The 18,772-nt window shown below is 45.2% G+C and overlaps 1 protein-coding gene across 2 annotated transcripts in view; it reads right to left on the reverse strand.

The window, feature by feature from the left end:
* Positions 1-18,772, reverse strand: part of SH2D4B (SH2 domain containing 4B) — a 65,222-nt gene that overhangs the window by 19,361 nt on the left and 27,089 nt on the right. Inside the window, exons 6-7 of one of the 2 annotated variants that reach the window (XM_037496794.2) lie at positions 7,197-7,413; positions 2,982-3,109 (exon numbers count right to left, since the gene is read on the reverse strand). In XM_037496794.2, the coding sequence (XP_037352691.1) occupies positions 2,982-3,109; positions 7,197-7,413 (345 nt within the window). The remainder of the gene's footprint in view (positions 1-2,981; positions 3,110-7,196; positions 7,414-18,772) is intronic. The other variant, XM_037496795.2, reaches the window with a different exon arrangement.

The following is an 18,772-nucleotide window of genomic DNA, read 5'->3' on the forward strand; positions in this document are numbered from 1 at the left end:
AAATATTTATAATGGGATTATGACAGATTGTATTATTGGCTCATATTCTTCTCCCCTCCTTGTATTCACACCCTTTGACACATGACTTTGTAGCTACTCAGATGAAAGGAGCAGAATACAGTTTCCCACCTCTCAACTCTGTGACATATTGTGGCCAATCACAGGGGATGCAAGTGGCTTCAAGAGCCTAGCAAGCTGCCACTTGCTTTTTGGAAACTGCACCCTTGCCATGAGGTGAGCAGGTCTGGCTGGCCTGCTGAGAGATATGTGGAGCAGAGCCACCCCAGCTATGATGCCCAGCAAAGGGCATAGCCCCAGCCAGAGGCTGCAACTTTTAGACTGGTGCCAGCTGTCTGTGGAGCAAGGGCTCCCGGTCTCTACAGGGGCTGGTAGGAGGGTCCCACCAGGGACACTGTCAGGAAATTCCTATATTGGGAAAGAACTCAGGCCACACAAGGAGCTCCACACTTTGGAACTTTAGATATGAGCAAAATTATGCTAAAGAGTTTGAAACCTCACGTAGGGCTGCTACCTATTTGCTTTTCTGAGCAAAGGTAACATATAATAACTACTGCTTGCTATCAACCTCAATTCATAAATATAGGACACTGACACCGAAACTGAGGAAAGGATACCATCTAAGAATACAACTCAGTCCTTTCCAAGCAAAGGTAGTTGGCCAACCTCCATAAATGAGCTTTTTCCTTTCATCCTGTCACAGATCAATGGAAACTTTGTCACTAAATAGCTCCAGTCAGTGGATTAGCAGTTTCCCTGCAAGCTTTATGGTAGAACTGTCAAAAGAACATGAAATGCGTTACATAAATTGCGAGACTTAAATCATGGGTCTGTTTGTTCTGTGACAATATAAAAATCACATTTTTAACTCAAGATGGAAAATAAAACTAAGGGTGAATATGCACACCTATGCCATGCACCTCTCCACTGCTGCCACAGCTGCTGCAAAGCACTCAGCACCCCTGCCAGAGCCCCACCCTCCCCCAGAAATTTTGAGTTGCACCCTCAGGAGCCTAAGATGCTATTGTGCTTTGTGATTATAAAAACAGATGAAGGAAAAGGAAAACAGTGGTTCTAAGGAAGCTCACTCAGGCGCCGTAGCATTACACAAGTGAAACAGAAGTCAGAAGCAGAGATTCCCAGGACTGGTCCCAAGAATGTATGGCTCAGCACCACAAATGTTAACTCTCTTCCTTTGAGCCATAAGCAGACATTCCATCCTTCCTCTGGAAGAAAGAAGGGTTCAAAATTGGATGGTGGTTATAAAAGGCTCTGTTATCATTCAAAAATATTCCCACCATAGATGCCAAGCTGGCACTGGCCAGAGGCATGTGAGCAAACGGTCTGTGGCTGGCATGCCTCTCTTTGATCTCTGGCATGAGACCATCAGAGTTCCCAACAGAGGTAGCTCTTTCAGCCCGAGATCCAGATTAAAGTCCAGATCCCCAATGGGTAAGAAATAAGTCTTGCTGGAAGTCACTGAGTGTAGGCGACCATTCATCCGACTGACACATGAGGAAACCATTAACTGAGGTGAATTGTTCAGCAGCAGCGGTAACAGATTAGAAAGACGGTGAATTGTTTTGGAAGTGTTTCTGCACCTGACAGGTGGGAAGCAAAGATGAGGATGGAATGCAGGGATGCCTAAGATGGGCCCTGGCCCTGGGAACACATGGCCACCTGGGAAGCCTAGCCAACACCTCATGTGTCTCTGGGGTTTCTGAATGCCTCCAACTCACCCTCGCTCATCAGGCGTCCCAGGTGGCACAAGGGGTTAAGCACAGCACTGTGAAGTTATCCGCAGCCACCGCAGCATGAGTTCAATCCCCAGCCAGTCAGGGAGCTACCCACATGGTCAGCAGACCTCTCCTGTCTCTCCCACTGCTCCCCTCAGCAGTGTATTTCAGTCAGTCTGCCTGTTCTGTTTCCTACTCTGTCTCTGGTGAATCCTCTCACCTCCCGCAGCTCTGGCCTGTACCCTGGCTTTTGTATGTATAAATAAATAAATTTTAAAAAAAAATACTCTGCTCTAAGGGGACTCACACACCTACCAGTGTCCAATGGAGGAAAGCAAGACTGACACTTCATTTCTGCCTTCATCTGTTCTTCCCATGGATATTTAGGCATTAGGGAAAATGGACGAGGTGCTTAGTGTCACAGGCTTAGTCTTCAGGTAAGAGACAAGGCAATAACCAAATAACAAGATAAATACCAAGGGGATGAATACTCTTACGGAAATAAACAAGATGAATGGAAACAAGAGAAGGAGACTTTAGGTACAAGGTTCTAGATATTTGAGACGAAAAATGAGACTGTGTCAGCCATGCAAAAAGCTAGAAAGAACAAAAGCGAGCAGGGTAATAGAAAACGCAATGGCCTGAGATAGTAAAGAAAATGACTCATTTGAGAAATGGGGGGGGTGGGCAGTAAAGAGTTGCCATGTGCCAGGCCTAAATCAGGATCTGGGGATGCAGCACAGACAACGAGATGGAAGTCCCGCCCACCAGGAGCTCATGTCCACCAGACCACTGTGAGTCACTGTGAGCACAGAGAAGGTGCCACTAAGGAGGCTGGAAGGTGAGACCAGTGGGCAAGAGTGGTGTCCATCCCTGTACCAGAAGAGCTAAGCACAGGTTCACAGAACCAGACCCTGGGTCTCCTGGACTCCTACTCAGACATGCCATGCCTTGGGCCCCGAGGACCTCAATAAAGGTCATTCAGCATGCCTGCACATGGCTCAAGGAAGTCAAAACATGTGCCTTAAACTCACCCTTCAATGAACAAATAAAGGATCTAAATAGAGCCTCCCTCCCTCCACTCCACTCTCACCCAGGTGAGGCAGGAAGCTGACCCTTAACCCTGCAAGAGTGCCCATCTTTGTGGGTGCAAAGTTCCCTGATGACAGCAGTCCTCCTCCCAAGCCCAGAGACCAGTGGAGATGGGGAGCTGATCTGACATCCTACCATGGAACCAGGGGGCGATGCACTTGGTGCTCCTCTCGAAGCCAGCTTGGCGAGGCAGCTGCTCCTCCTGAAACCAGCGGACTATGATTTCTCTGGAAACAGGACGCAGTGGTCGCTCCCAAGTCCTGCTGAGAAGAGTGGGAGAGTCAGAGGAGGGGGGAAGGGAAAAGGAAAAGAAAAGGGAGGGGAGGGTAAGGCAGGGAGGGGGACAGGCCACTGTGAGAACAAGCATGAAGTCCACCTTCATGCCTGTGGGGAGGAGTAAATGAGTACAGGTACTTGAAAGCATTTTGCAGATAATAATGTACCAGCTGTTACTACTTTTCCCAAAAGAAAACTGTTGTCACTTGCTTTTGGAAAAGAGGACAGGAGGGGAATGTCTAAGCAAAAGCAAAGGCAGGTACTTTCCCTCTGGGATGGCCAGGACCTTAACATCAGCATCAGGAAGAAAGATCCTAACGTAACAAGAGCTAAGCTGCTAACATGTGACTGCCTGTTCTCGCCTGCCTCATCCCCCACTAAAGAGAGCTCTGTTCTTGGCCCTCGATGTCACACACACGCCCCTCCTAAAGGGACACCTGCCTTTGCCAGCTCATTTTTGAGCTTTTGTGAGCAAAATCATGACAGTGAACAGGGCAGCAGCCAGAGAACCTCAATTTGCTCTGAAAATGGCCAAGATTCACCACCAAGACATTAAAAGGATGAGGCAGAGGGAGGGAGAGAGGAAGCACAGCCCTGGTTGGCTTTTAATGGGGGTTCGGGTATGAGATCAAAGATACTAAGAGTGGAATGAAAAAGGGCGCTTGAAGAATTTCTGAGTAATGAATTGGATGTTTTTTGATGTTTTCTCACAAGTAAGCCAAGATTTTAATTGCTTTTGTGTCTGAGATGGTTCTGGCAGGCACACATAGGCTGGGCCACATAAGACCCATTATATTTGCGCTACACCACATGAAGCACGCTGAGTGCGCCATGGCATGGGGCAAGCATGCACCAACCATTTCTTGAATTAATATGCAGTAAGGTAGCATTGCATTAATTTATGGTATGAAAATACAGCATCTGCAGAGCAAAACCCTTTGGCCCTGTTTGAAGAAACACTGCCCTTTCACCTTCCAACTGAGTGACAAGTCGGTAAATCCTTTCTTTGTCACTGCATTCTGATAACAGGACTGGCATCTAGAATTCACCAGCGTTGTCATGGTTTTTTATAACTTCAGTGGCAGCTGATCCCTCACAGTTTCTGTATTTGCCCTGCACCAACACCCCAATGCTGAATTCAACGCATCCTGGCAAACCCCAGAATGAGTCCACATGGTCTATTTTTACTTGTCCTAAAATGAATCTACTTACACACATACACACAGCAGGGAAGGCTGCAGATTTTAGAGATGTCCTAGGGAAGGCAGAGGGTGAAGTCCTATTGCAGAGCTTAAAACCACCATTAAACACCTTTTTTTTCCCACTTCCATCATCTCCTTCGTTTTCCTTGACACCCCCCCCCCAAGCCAGCTTTGCAGCCTACTGTATCCCCCATCAGGATGCCATCCTTCTTAGTAACCTCGGGTGTCTTTCCTCTTTATTAAGCAGCACACTGAGCTCTGTCCAGCTTCTCCCTTACACTTGCATTCCATGTAAATACTGTGCTGGCGGTGGGGGGGGGGGAGGGGATGGGGGGGAAAAGCCTCTGGTGTCTAGGACTCCTTCTCCTTAGATGGCAAGAGAAGGTTATAAATAACAGCAAGGGAAACTCATTCACTCCTGTCCCTCTGTTTCTAAGGAGAGAATCCGAATCACAGAATGTAAACACCAAGATGGAGACTCCAAAGGCCCCACTCCTGCATGTAGAACTCTCTCCTACCAGCAACATGTGTCCACCCCTCAGCACAGCCAGAGGAGGGTATGCTGGCCAGTGCAAGTCCCACCGCACTATGAGCACAGAGAGACTAGTGAGACCACAGGACCAGCTGCCATGGGGCAGCCACAAAATGGAGCTGACATGTGGCCGCTCACAGTGCCTGGGTCTGCCGCTCCATCTGCATGACCTCTATCTCCCTCAGGGCCTCCTTTGGAGGCGCCTGCACCCCTATGACAACTACATGCAGCCAGGAATCAGGGCGCACCTCAGCCCATGTCATCCCGTTATATGGGCCTAAAGGACAAATTATCTGTTTCTTTCAAAAGCAGAAGGGGAGGAAGATTTTTCTAGCTATGTCTCCAAATCCAGGAAATATTAAAGAATATTTGACCTCATAAAGATCAAGAATTTCTGCATGACAGAAAACCTCATGACAAAAGTCAAAAGACAAATGACAAGCTGAGGGGGAAAGTTTTATTACAAACAAAAAGATCCTAATATTGGGCCTCCCCTGGTGGTGCAGGCGGTTGAGCTCATCACTGTGATGCTGTCCGCAGCCTCTACAGCACGAGTTCAATCCCGGCCGGCTGGCAAGAATCCCACAGGGCACGGTGGACCTTTCCTGTCTCGCCCGCTGCTCCCCTCAGCAGTGTATTTCAGCAGTCTGCCTGTTCTGTTCCCTGCTCTGTCTCTGGTGGATCCTCTCACCCTCCCGCGTATCTGGCCTATACCCCGGTTCTTGTAAGCATGAATAAATAAATCTAAAAAAAAAAATCCTAATATTTATGATATTTATGGAGTACCTAGAAATAAATAAGGAAAAGGCCAATAATATAATGAAAAAATCAATAACACAGGTGGGGGAAAAAACAGACATATAAGGAGATGCAGCCCTTAAACATACACAAAATATGTAATCTCACTGATAAAGAGAAATGCAAATTTAAATTTTCACTGAGAATTTTTTCTTATACAAAATTTGATAATGCACTGTTGGCAAGGCTGAGGGATGAGGGTGCTCATTTGTACCACCCCTGTGGAAGACGAGCTGATACTACCTGTCAGTATGTAAATTGACTAGCCAAGGGCTAGTGATCCACATTTGAGGATCTCTCATGTAGGTTAGAGTTTAATGTGTACAAAATTAATATCTACAAGGTTATTCATTAAGGGAATTGTTAGTAAGAACCAAAGATCTCAAACACTACCAATGACCCCGAAAAGAGTTTTTGATAAATAAATTATAGCACATCCATGCAGTGGAATATTATGTGGCTGTAAAACATATGAAATAACTAAATAGCTAAGGATTGATATTAAAAGACCTCCAAAATGCGGTTAAATGGGAAAAAAATCAAGATGCATAAAAAAAGAGGGGGAGACACAATTTTACCTTGGTAATTGCAGAATAAAACTGAAAGGAATATATACTAAGAACAACAGTTCCCTGTGGGGGAAGAGGAACTGAGTAAATGCAGGCAGGGATGGAGGTCAGTCTTTTCTCCAGATAGCTAATTGTAAACTTTCTGATTTGAGAATCATATAAATGACAAAGATAGAAGAAATGCAGGCAGGATCAGCACTCCCTAGACAGCAGAGAAAGGGAGATCGAGGTATGAATAATTCCAAATCCCAATCAAAGCAAAACACAGACAGCCCCCCCCCACCCCTTAACTGAGTGAATGGACTACTTCACAGGTTAACAGGCTCAGGGGGGAGCAGGTGCTTTTCTTCCAGCCTCTGAGCCCTCTTGGGGGGCAGTGGTTACTCAGCAAAGATAGGGTACAAATCTAGGGGACGGCAAAGGTGAAGAGGCTCCAAGTCACCTCTGCCCTCTGTCCTGGCAATCACAGGCTGTCACCTAAGAGTCCTTGCCAAGGCCCTGCAGAGACCAAGGGCTGCCGCATTCAACCCAGCGTTCATCTGCACACGTGTTGTCAGAAGTGGGGCTGCACCAGCACTAGCTATGTCAACAAAAAGCCACCAGCCCCACTGGGCCATATTTAACCCATGTGAGGACTTGGGATCTATGGGTCTTTCAGGAGCTTGAAATGATAAGCAAACATTTTGGGGCGTTTATGTACATTTGGAAACAAAATGGTAGTTTTCTTTAGGTTCTCAAAGGAATCTTTGACTCCAAAAAGGTGAAGAATTCCAATTATTAGAAATCTTCAATTTCCTCTCCTTCCCCTCTTGTCTCACACACAGACTTGGACACTGAGGTCTCCCAAAGAGAAATGATTTGTCCCAAATTTCACAGCAAGTCAGAGGCAGAGCCAGACAGAATTCTTCCCCTCAGCTCCCAGTCTAAGGCATTACCCTCACCACAACCAGAATGTGGAGTCCCCCAGACCCACCTGGCTGGCAGGGCAAGGGGTGGTGGTGGACCCTGACCAGGGAGGTGGTGATAGAGTCTTGCCTCTTGCTCCTGGCTCTGGCCAAGCTCTTGGAACATGGAGCTGAGGCCAGCGACTGTGCCTTTCTGGATGGCGCGGAGGGAGTGGCGCCGGTACTCATCCCTGGCACGCTGGGCTCTGCGACTCCTCTCCTCGTCGGCTGCCTTTGACTTGCGCACTGCAAAGGAAGAGATGGCACCTTTGCTGAGGCCCACAGATCAGGTTGCACACTGAGCAAGCTGGGACTGGCACAGGCCAGATGCCCTGACACTCACCCAGAATTCAAGATCCATAGGGACTCAATGGGTTGCAGGGGGGCTCCGAGCCCCAAATGTCATGGCAGGCCCCGCCAGCCAACAGCTCTGGGCTAGCCTGTCCCTGGGGGGCAGAAGGGTAGGAGGGGAGCACAGAGAGGGACAGGGAGGGATGGGAGAGGTAAAGACACTCATGCAGTTTAGGGTCATCTGGCTAATGCTGTGGCCTGTCCCATAATGACCAAGCAAACTTGGGATGGAAATGTAAGTCTTCATATAGGTTTCTTCTTAGGAGTGACCAGCCCATAGCAGCCGCTCAAGCTCTGCGTCCATTGCCCAGCATCAGGGCACCTGTCAAAGCACTTCCAAATAGCACCCACATCTATTATAGTCTCCCCCTGGCCAGGCTCCAGGCCCTAGGTTTTACCTGAAATACCTCATTGCAGACATTTGCATCAATCACCCAAGGAGGAGGGCCCATCACTACTTCTGCATCAGAGACTTGGGCTCCAGGAGGTTAAATAACTTGCCCAAAGTTAAATAGTCTATAAAATACAAAGCCAGGACTGGATACCAGGAGTGTATGACTCTAAAACCCACTCAGATCTTTCCAGTCCACATCCCAAACTTTCTTCCAGGTATAACTGATATCAGAGTCCCTGCTGTTTCTTACAGAAAATCAAAAGAGCATTTGCACCATGCAGTCCAACCTTCTTGTGTTATTCACGAGGAAACTGAGGTCTGAGAAGGACGGTGACTTGCCTAGCTGGAACAGCAGCCAAACTGGGCCAGGAGCCACCCTTTTCTCTACCACAGGATGAGTCATTGGAAACTAGTTCTGGTGCCCTTTCTCTTTGGTGCCTGTGGCCTTGACAGTACTGGAGGCTGGTGGGGAGAGGACCCTTTAGTAACCCTGTAACTCCACAGGCTACAAACTGCAGGATACCCCTCCCTCCAGCCTTCTGTCCTCTGTGCTCCTCAAGGCAGGGTCTGCCTCAGCCACATGGCAGTGAAAAGACCTCTGTATGCAGAAAGGGAACAAAACCTGGTCTAGAGGCAAGATCTAGTGTTAAAACCAATTATTTTGTAGTCTGGTTGCATCTTGTCAGCTCCTTATCTGTCCATAACACCCAACCCTTTTGTAGAGCCTTGTTCTAACTGTCCACAACTAGTGACTGACTGCCCTGCCCACACAGGCCACCTTCCCCTCCTGGAGCAAAATCTAATCCATATTTTGTTTCTACTCCAGCTCCATTCAGTGCGCACATAGCAGGAATCTACAACCCATCATTAGCGGACTGGATTCTGTTAGCATTTGAAGGATACCAGGTAACTCTGAAAGAAAGCTTTCCTAATTCACGTGTTGTCAGACACCCTTTCTCAAAACATAACATCCCCCAGATCTAAGGAAGGCAATATGGAGTCTGTCCCTATGGAGTCTGTCAGAAGGTTTATGGATGTGAAGGTCACATGAAGAAACTCCAGTGGGCTGTGAGTTCCCCGGGGCAGATAGGGATGATCGTTGTTCCAAACCATTGCTGTATCCCCGTGCCCACGACATGGTCAGCTGGTATTACGTATTCCCGGATGACTGTGCCCACTAAGTATTTAACTCTACGCAAGACTCTGAGCTAGATATAAAGATAACAAAAGCCAAATCCTTTCCTTGAGACACTCAGAAACAAGCTGGGAAAATAAAACAGGTAAATCTCTCTAACACAGTGAAAACGGGGGCCAAGAAGGTCTTGTCAGATTTCAAGGGCAGCAGCCTTCACGGAAGCTGTAGCCATCACAGCAGAGGGAGCACCTGACTGGGTCTGGAGAAAGAAGAGGGAGGAGGCCATTTGAGGGAGAAAAACTAGGTTTGTTGCCCCAGCAACTCCCTGAGAGTTTCCCATCAGAGAACATCAGGCTGCCTGCCTGGCATTGTCGTGAGAAGATTAAAGGAGGTTGGGGGTGGGCTTTGCAGTCATTGGACTATAAACTAAACCCTAGAAAATTGTGTCCTACAGGGCCCATGATCTTTGGGCATTTATAGCCCCTGAGCGGCAACAACACTCAGTGATAGACAGCATGCAGAAGGAAGACGCATGCAGAAAGAAGGCAGTTTTGGAAAATGAGCTAGGCGAGGCCCTGAGCCGCTGGTCACCTAAAAGTGAAACCCAGGGGCCTCCCTGGTGGTGCAAAGGGTTAAGTCTCAGCATTATGAAGCTATCAGCTGCCACTGCAGTATGACAATCCCCAGCCAGGGAGCTACCCACATGGTGCAGCAGACCTCTCCTGTCTCACCAGCTGCTCCCCTCAGCAGTGTGTTTCAGTAGATCTGCCTGTTCTGCTCCCCACTCTCTCTGGTGAATCCTCTTAATGCCCACACACCTCTGGCCTATACCCCAGCTCTTGTATAAATAAATAAAATAAATCTTTAAAAGAAAAAAAAGAAAAAGAAAATAAAAGGAAAAAAAAGTGAAACCCAGCCTCCCTCTTAAAGCCCAGCCCTAATCTTGCCATTCTCCTCCTCAAAAGTCTCCAGTGGTTCCCACTGCACACACAGATACAGGGCAAACCCCTGGGCCTGGCAGGTAAAGCCCTTAAAAGTGTCCCACCCGCAACTCTTACCTCCCCAGCCCAGTGGACCTCTGAGGTCCTCCCACTCTGAGCTCTGGTTCCACCAGCTCCCACCATCTGGAAGGCCCCTCCATGCAGCTGTGCTCCTGACTCAGATCAACCGTGATGAGTGGGTGACCAGGTCAGCTGGGAGATGCCAGGCAACAGCATGGAGGGCACCCAGAGGTGAGAAGGCTGCCAAGGCTGCAGACAGGCAGCAAGCACCCAAGTCAACCCTTCTGCCCCCCAGATTATGGAAGAGGATGTGGAGTCAGATGGAAGGATTCGGGTTCAAGGACAGCTCCACAGCAGCTTTTTTTGTTGTTGTTCTCTATTTCCTCGCATTCTTTTTGTTACTATTATTGAGATATAATTAATATCTGACATTGTATAAGTTAAAGGTGTGTGTTGATTTCATACATTTGGGTATTGCAATACGATTACCACCCTTACCAGCACCAGCTAACACCTCCAGCATGTCACATAATTAGCATTTCTTTTCTGTAATGAGAATATTTAAGATCTAGTCTCTCAGCAACTTTGGAACATAATACAGCATCATTGACTGTAATCACTATGCTGTGGGCTAGACCTCCAGAACTTATTCATCTTCTAGCTGCAAGTTTGTACCCTCTGACCAGCATCTCCCCAATTCTTCCACATATGCCCCCCAGTGCCTGGTAGCCACCATTCCACTCTTTTTGGTTCTTTTAGATGTCATTTGTCTGTGATCTCATTCGTCTTTTGTCTTTCTGTCTGACTTATCTGACTTAGCATAATGCCCTCCAGGCCCGTACAATGCATATTGTCACAAATGGCAGGGTTTCCTTCTTTCTCATGGCTGAATAATATTCCTCCCTCTCTCTCTCTCTCTCTCTCTCTCTCTCTCTCTCTCTCTCTCTCTCTCTCTCTCTGTGTGTGTGTGTGTGTGTGTGTGTGTGTCACAAGGTGAGATAGAGATAGATACAGATACAGATACATCCTTTTTAGCCATTCATCCATTGACAAACTACAGTCATTTCCATATCTTGGCTAATTTAAATAATGCAGTAATTGATATGGAAATGCACCTATCTCTTCAATAGCCTATTTCCATTTCCTTTGGATATATACCCAGAAGTGGAATTGCTAGATTTTTCCATAGTGACTGTACCAGTTTACATTCAGCACAGGTTTCCTCTTCTCCACATCCTTGCCAACACTCCACACAGCTTTCTTAAGAAAGTCCTTGAAGTCTCTAGGCCTGTTCTCACCTCTGTGAATATGCAAATAACATAAATAACTTGCTCTCTGAATTATTATGAAGAGTAAGGGAAACATATAAAATACTATAAAACATGACAAGATTTATCAAGTCAGGCCGCTGACCTTGACCCTTTAAATCTCCCATAGTCTGAGTCTGGAGTGAGGCTGCTCCGGCTTAGATCCTTGCTCCACGTGTGTGACTCTGGACAACAGAGTTCACCACCCCAGTCCTCTGTTCCCTCTTAAATAAAAAGAAAATAATAATAGTGCCTGCCTCATAAAATTGTTATGAGGATTATGGGAGCTAATAATATGAATTACTTAGAACCAAGCCAGGTATATATTAAGTACCAAGGTAAATGTTAAATTTTATTTTCATTAAGCCCCATATTTCCCAAACAGACCCATGGACAGTTCTACATCTTTCCAGAAGGGGGCACCCTTGTCGGTCAAGCACAAGGAATTTGCTATGAATCCGTGTATAAACAGTTTACCCTAAATTACACTTGGAAATCTTAAAAGATGACTTTAGTTTTTTAGTATCAAGGATGGCTTCAGACTTATCCCATCAATATCTCACAGGAAACTCTCAGCCAAACCAGAGCTCAGAGTTGTTTTTGTGTTTGTTTTTTTAATTTCTAACTCAGTGAAAACTCAAAATTAATGCTAAGAGCCACATTAGAAGCCACAAACAGCTTTTGCCCTGAGGCAGCAAGAACTGGACTGTCCTGGTGCCTGAGGATCCACTACAGGGGTGAGGTCCCCATCCCAAGTCACCTGCTTCTTCCCACAGTCCCTCATGGGGCTGAGATGACACCCCAGGGACTTGTCCCCCAGACACTGCAAGAACCTGCCTTGCACAGAGAACATTCCCACTGCTCAGTTTCAGGTTCTACAGTCTTCGTCTGTTAAAGAGATGAGGAGGCTCATCTCACAAAAATACTGTAAAGATAACAGAGCACGAGAACACTGTAGATTTCAAAAAAACAGGCAAAATTTAGCTATTAAAGAAATTAATCGACCACAGTGTGTTACCACTGTTCACCCACTTTGATGGTTATTATAAAAACAGTGGGCCTTCCTGGTGGCACAGGGGCTAAAGTCTCAGTGCTATCAAGCTATCGCCAGCCACTGCAGCCTAAGTTCGACCCCCAGTCGGGGAGCTAACCCACATGGCAGAGCAGACTTCTCCTATCTCGCCTGCTGCTTCCTTCAGCAGTGTATTTCAGTCAGTCTGACTGTTCTGTTCCCCACCTCTCACTGCCCCCTGCACATCTAGCCAGTTCTTGTATGCATAAATAAATAAAATAAATATTTAAATAGTAAAAACAGAAAATGAAAAGTGTTAATGAGGATATGGAGAAATTGGGAAATTTTTGTGTTGTTGATAAGAATGTAAAATGGCACAGATACTGTGGAAAACAGTACATCAGTTCCATAAAAATTTTAAAATACAGTTACCATAGGATCCAGCAAAGCCACTGCTGGATATGTACCCAAAAGAATTGAAAACAATGATTCAAACAAAACTATTTGTTCACCCATGTTCATATCATGAAGCACAATAGCCAAAAGATGAAAACAACCCAAATGTCTACCCATGGATGAATAGGAAAAGAAAATAGGGTACGAACAGGACATAAAATGGAATATCACTCAACCTTGAAAAGGAAGGAAATTCTGACACATGGATAAACCTTAAAGACATTATGCTAAGTGGATGAGCCAGACAAAAAAGGACAAATGCTGCAGGATGTCACTTACATCCACTTCATGTCCTTCCATTAGTTCAGCCCATAGAGAAGAAGTAGAATGTAGTTCTGGGGCCTGGTGGGGAGTAGAGAGCAAGGAATTGATATTCAACTGGGGCAGAGTTTTCGTTTGAGATGAAAAAGTTTTGGGGTGTGATGGTGGTGATGGTCACATAACAACATGAATATACTTAATGCCACTGAACTATATGTTTCAACATGGTTAAAATGATAGATTTTAAGTTACATATATTTACTAGTTTTTAATATAGTCATTCTCTAACATTCTGGTTTAGTGAGCGCTAAGCTGAGAATCAAGAGGCCGGAGCACAGTCAGAGGCCACCCTTGGCCCAATGTATGCCAGCAGCATCCCCGCCTCTGTCTTAGGTCCTCTCACCCACAGGTCCCTCCATCTGGCTCTGCCCTCCTCTCAGGGGAATAGAGGAGGCCTTGGAACACCTTCCAGACGGATATCTCACTTTCCAGCATCATCCTGCCTGGAACCCTCCTGTTCAATAAGAAACCAGGAGTCCCACACTTTGGGGGGGTACCCTCAACCTGGGGATTTCAGCTGCCCCAAGCGTGGGGCTGATGATCATTCTTGAGTCTGCTTCTAACTCTCTGTCCAGCCTGGGACACATTTTCATCTTTCTGGGTCTTAGTTCTCCCCTCCATGGAAAATTGAGACAGTCCCATCCTTGGGCCAGGGGCTGCAGACACAGCCGTGCTATTCTGGAACGTGTCTTGTGTCCTTATCTGTGCTCCAAACTCATGCTCCAACCTCTAACACTGAGAAATGACAAGACTTGGTTTTCCTGTTGGCAGAATCCCTGTGAGCAGTTACACGGCTCCTATAATGTAGACAGATTAGTCATTGCAGGAAGGCAGGGGTCTTAACAAGTTAGATGATGCATTCCAGCAGAGTGCACACATTCATTCAGCATGTGGTATTGAGGACCTACTACGTGCCAGGACTATACTGTGCATTGTGCCCTCTCCCTACCTCTGCCCAGAGAGATGAGACTCATTTATAGAATTCAGATGATCCAGTCACATCCTGCAGAGAAAACGAATGCTTCAGAGCAACATCAACTTGTACATACCTCTTAAGTGAATAATACAATGTTCTTAAAAATTAGTGGATACTCCTATATTTAGGAGTATCCTAAATATGTATGTAGATGTGTTTGAACTCTGCTCCATGTGACCCTGGGCAACTTGAATTACCATAGCTGTACTTCGCTTCCTTGTCTGTATTTGGGGGTCCATAGGGTTGCTTTGAAACATAAAAGAAACAGTACATAAAAGGGATACTGGCACAAGGTAGAAGTTCTTTAAATACTATCTGTTGTTGTTGTGCTCACTGTCAGATAAGTGGATTTGAACGCTACCTTTAGAAAGGTAGACATGCACTCCTATATTCACTGCAGCACTATTTACAATAGCCAAGTTATGGAAACAACCTAAGTGACAAAGGATAGATGAGTGGATTAAGAAGATGTGGTATAATATACACAATGGGATACTCAACTATAATAAAAAGATGAAATCTTGCCATTTGTGGCAATGTGAATGGAACTGGAGGGGATTATGCTAAGTAAAATAAGTCAGAAGAAGAAAGACAAATACCAGATGGTTTCAGAATAGAGCAAAGCAGAACAAAAGAACAGACAAAACTAAACTAAAGCAAACCCCAGAAATCTGACTGTAGAAGCAAGGATACCAGAGGGGAGAGTAAGGGGTAGGGTGCAAAGGAAGGAGATGGAACACAGCCCATAGTGGAGGATGAGAGGTGCCTCTGTGGTGGGCGTGGGGTAGTAACACATCTGAAGAGGTACAGACCTGTATCCCTAAATCATATACAGTGCTCTGAATCAATGTTACCTCACTTTAAAACTAACACAATTTTAAGTAATAAGAAAATAATAATAATAATATTAAAGAATTAGGGTCTACTGAGGCACAAATGGGTAGAGATGGAATCAGTAGGGTTAGGGTTAGAAAGTCAGGAGTTTTTGTCAAAGAAACCTTTGTGAAAGAGGAAGCTTCTCCAACCCCGGGAGAGGATGGTAATTGATTCCAATTGTACAGGATCTACATACATGGCAGCCTCATGGTGATGCTAAAGGAGGCATCACCCTGGAATTGTAGCTTTGACACCAAGACATGATCCCTTAAAATGAGCCTCAGGGATATAGTAAGTGAAGTTTACCAACAGCTAAGTGCAGGTCAAGGAAAGGGTCTTTTCCAGGAAGGTGAGGCTTCTGAGGTCACCTGCCAACCATTCTTGTCCAGATAGCAATGCTAATGGCCCCTGAGGCTGTGACAGAAACTGCAGGGCTTGCTTAAGATCAGAATGTGCTCCAGGTCAAGTGTGAGCCTCTGAAGGACTCTGCTTTGGGACAAGCCCCCGGGGAATTCGTAACAGTTCAAGAGGAGAGAGGGCCTTCCTGGTGGTGTAGGTGGTTAAGCACCGCACTGTAAAGCTGTCCACAGCCTCTGCAGCGCGGGTTCGATCCCAGCCGGCCGACGAGAATCCCACATGGCGAAGCAGACCTCTCCTATCTCGCCTGCTGCTCCCCTCAGCCATGTATTTCGTCAGTCTGCCTGTTCTGTTCCCTACTCTATCTCTGGTGAATCCTCTCACCCTCTCACACATCTGGCCTGTACCCCAGTTCTTGTATAAAAATAAATAAATCTTAAAAAAAAAAGAGGAGAGAGAACCCTAACCTGGACATGAGTCAGGACTGTGGGGGGTCTCCGGTTAGTTTTACTCTGAGTTATAAAACCAAAAATATGTCACACCTGGAGTTTAAGGAGCAGTTCAAGCTGGCCATGTCCTAGGAGAAAGTACATGCTTTCCCATCCCACCTGGGGATATAAAAGGTCTCTCTTCTGTGTTATCCCTCAAGCTACTCTTGCAGCCCCAAGTTCGCTTCTGTGGCTCCCGCCTTGAGACCACACCCCGTCTCTACAAGCCCTAGAAATTCTGCCTGACCACAGCATCTCAGAACCACTGACATTAAACTCACACTCCAGAGCACACTCCCTTCTAAGAGAGAAGAGAATGGGACCAACATAACTGGGCCCCTTCTGGGTCTGAGTGCACATTTCTGTGCTCAGTCAGGACAACAAGCAGGTGAGGGACTCAACAACTAGGGCACAGATTGTGGGTTGGGGCCACAACCAGAATTATACAGTTCCAGAAGCTGGGGAGGAAACACAAGTCTGTCTGGAAACTGCAAAATGCTGTTCACATTTTAACTAAATAACAGCGACAATTAAGAAAGGTCCAATTTTTGTAAATAATGGCATTTACCAAGTCTTGCTGGCTCATCTCTAAACCTCTGGGCAACATGATGTTACCTACCTCCACATTCTAAGTTCACAGTTGAGAAGTTACTAAATTAATTTCTGCCTGATCTATTCAGAGCTTCTCTGAAGCCAGCGTGTGCTCTGCTGTTTGAACTGAATAACTAACTCTGTATTCAAGTGATACTAAAGGGAACAATTCCCTTTTCTTCTAAGTTGGAGAATTTAATTTAGGTGTTTTATCAAAAACTGCTGTTCCCTGGGAGATTAATGGCCCACTCTATCTTTCACATTAAATTAATTGAGTGCAGAATGGCTTTGCTGGATTTGAATGACAGGTTCCAGAGTTTAGCTCATCATTCTTTAGGAAAGCATAAAATGAAGAACCAAAATCTCGAGACTTGAATTATCACATCTTTTCTCTGTTTTTTTGGAGGTCTTTCCATTTTCAGTTGCCACACAGTACATTAATTAGCAATCAGGCAGCACCTGGGCCAGATAATTTCCATTCTCCAGCTCTAACAAAACACCAGCCCAGCCCATAACTTTCCATCTTGTCGTGGAGCTACAAAAAAAAAAAAAAAAAAAAAACAACAACAAGGGACACTAACTGAATGACAGTCCGAGTGAGAAGTTGCTCAAGTCCACACTGGTCAGTGCATCTAAGACAAGATGCCCAGTTCCACCTCCTTCTCTGCCCTACAGGGGACTCCTGTGAACTCACTGTGTTCACTACTTTTTCATATAAACCTCTGACCTGGGCAGCAGAGAGCGAAGGTGGGAGAGGACTCAGTGGACTATGGTAGAAGATTATTGGTGCTTTGGGGGTGGATGTGGTGTGATAACACACATTTGTAGAGGTGTGAACCTATACAGCTAAATCATACACAGTGTTGTAAATCAATACCTCAATAAATGTAATTTAAATAAATAAACCTTTGCCCTGCCTTCTTTGTTGAGCTCTCTCTTCATCCATTCTGAATTTAAATGAGTGAATTCTTGTTTACCTCTTCCCCATCTTATCTTTCTAGCCTCATTTTCATGCCCGCCATGAACCCCAGGCTGCAGCATTCAAATCATGTATATGTTTGCACACATGCTCTTGCCTTTGCTCAGTGCTGTTCCCTCTGTGATATGCTCTTCTTTGCCGTCTTTACCTCTCTCTACTTTTCCTAAACCAAATGCCATTTTCTCCACAGGACCATTCCAAACGTTCTCCCTTCTTGGATGGAAAAATAATTTTCATGCAAGTGAAAACCAAATGCAAGCAGAGAAAACTAAACTTATATCAGACAACTAGACACTAAGTCAAAAATAGTAACAAGAATAGAATGTCATTATATAATACTAAATGTGTCAATTTATTAAGAAAATATAATAATCATAAATTTACATGCAGTCAACATTAGAGCAATTAAATATACAAAAGCAAATATTCACATATCTGAAGGGAGAAACAACAATGCAATAAAAGGAGGAGACATCAGTGTCCCACTTTTAATAATAGATCATCCATTTAGAAAATCAATAAGGAAGCATTCAACATAACTGCACTTTAGACTAATTGGACCTAACAGACATGCACAAAACATTCCACTCAATAGCAGGAGAAACCTAATCTTCGTAAACACACATGGAACATTTTCCAGGCCATATCATATACTAGGCCACAAAGCAAGAATTAAAATTTAAGAAAATTGAAATCATATCAAGATTCTTTTTAGATCACAATGTATCATTTTTTTATCACAATGGCTTGAAACTATAAATCAATACCAAAAAGAAAACTGGATAATTCACAAGTGTGTGGAAATTAAACACACTCCTGAACAACCAATGGGTCAAGAAGAAATCAAAAGGGAAATCAAAAATGATCTTGAGATAGATGAAAATAGAAATGCAACATGCCAAAAAGCGAAATCTGTTCTAAGAAGGAAGTTTATAGTAATAATACCAACAGAAAGGAAAAAGATCTCAAATAAACAACCTAACTTTATACCTCAAAGAACTAGAAGAACAAACTAAGGCCAAAGTTAGCACCAAATGAAAAAAGAAAAGAAAAAAGATCAGCACTGAAATTGTTATAGGGCAGGGAGAGGGCCACTCCAGACCCCGCAAACCTGCCTGCTCTAAATAGGTTCTGCCATCCGCCGCATCAACACAAAACATGAGAATATAATGAGAAGGAACTTTAATACAATTAGGAAACAATACAGGAAAGGCAAAGAATACAGTTTCTAAATCAAGTACCCAAAGTTACCTGTCCCCACGTGGGTAAAAGTCCACCCAAGCAGGATTGGCCCAGAGCAAGGCCCCAAAGCCTGCCACAAGTCTAAAGCATCTTCCAGTGGGGACCCACAGAAAAGGGTC

This window comes from Talpa occidentalis, unplaced genomic scaffold (assembly GCF_014898055.3).
Source record: "Talpa occidentalis isolate TD23 unplaced genomic scaffold, MPIMG_talOcc4v2.1 talOcc4.8, whole genome shotgun sequence".
Lineage (NCBI taxonomy): Eukaryota > Metazoa > Chordata > Mammalia > Eulipotyphla > Talpidae > Talpa > Talpa occidentalis.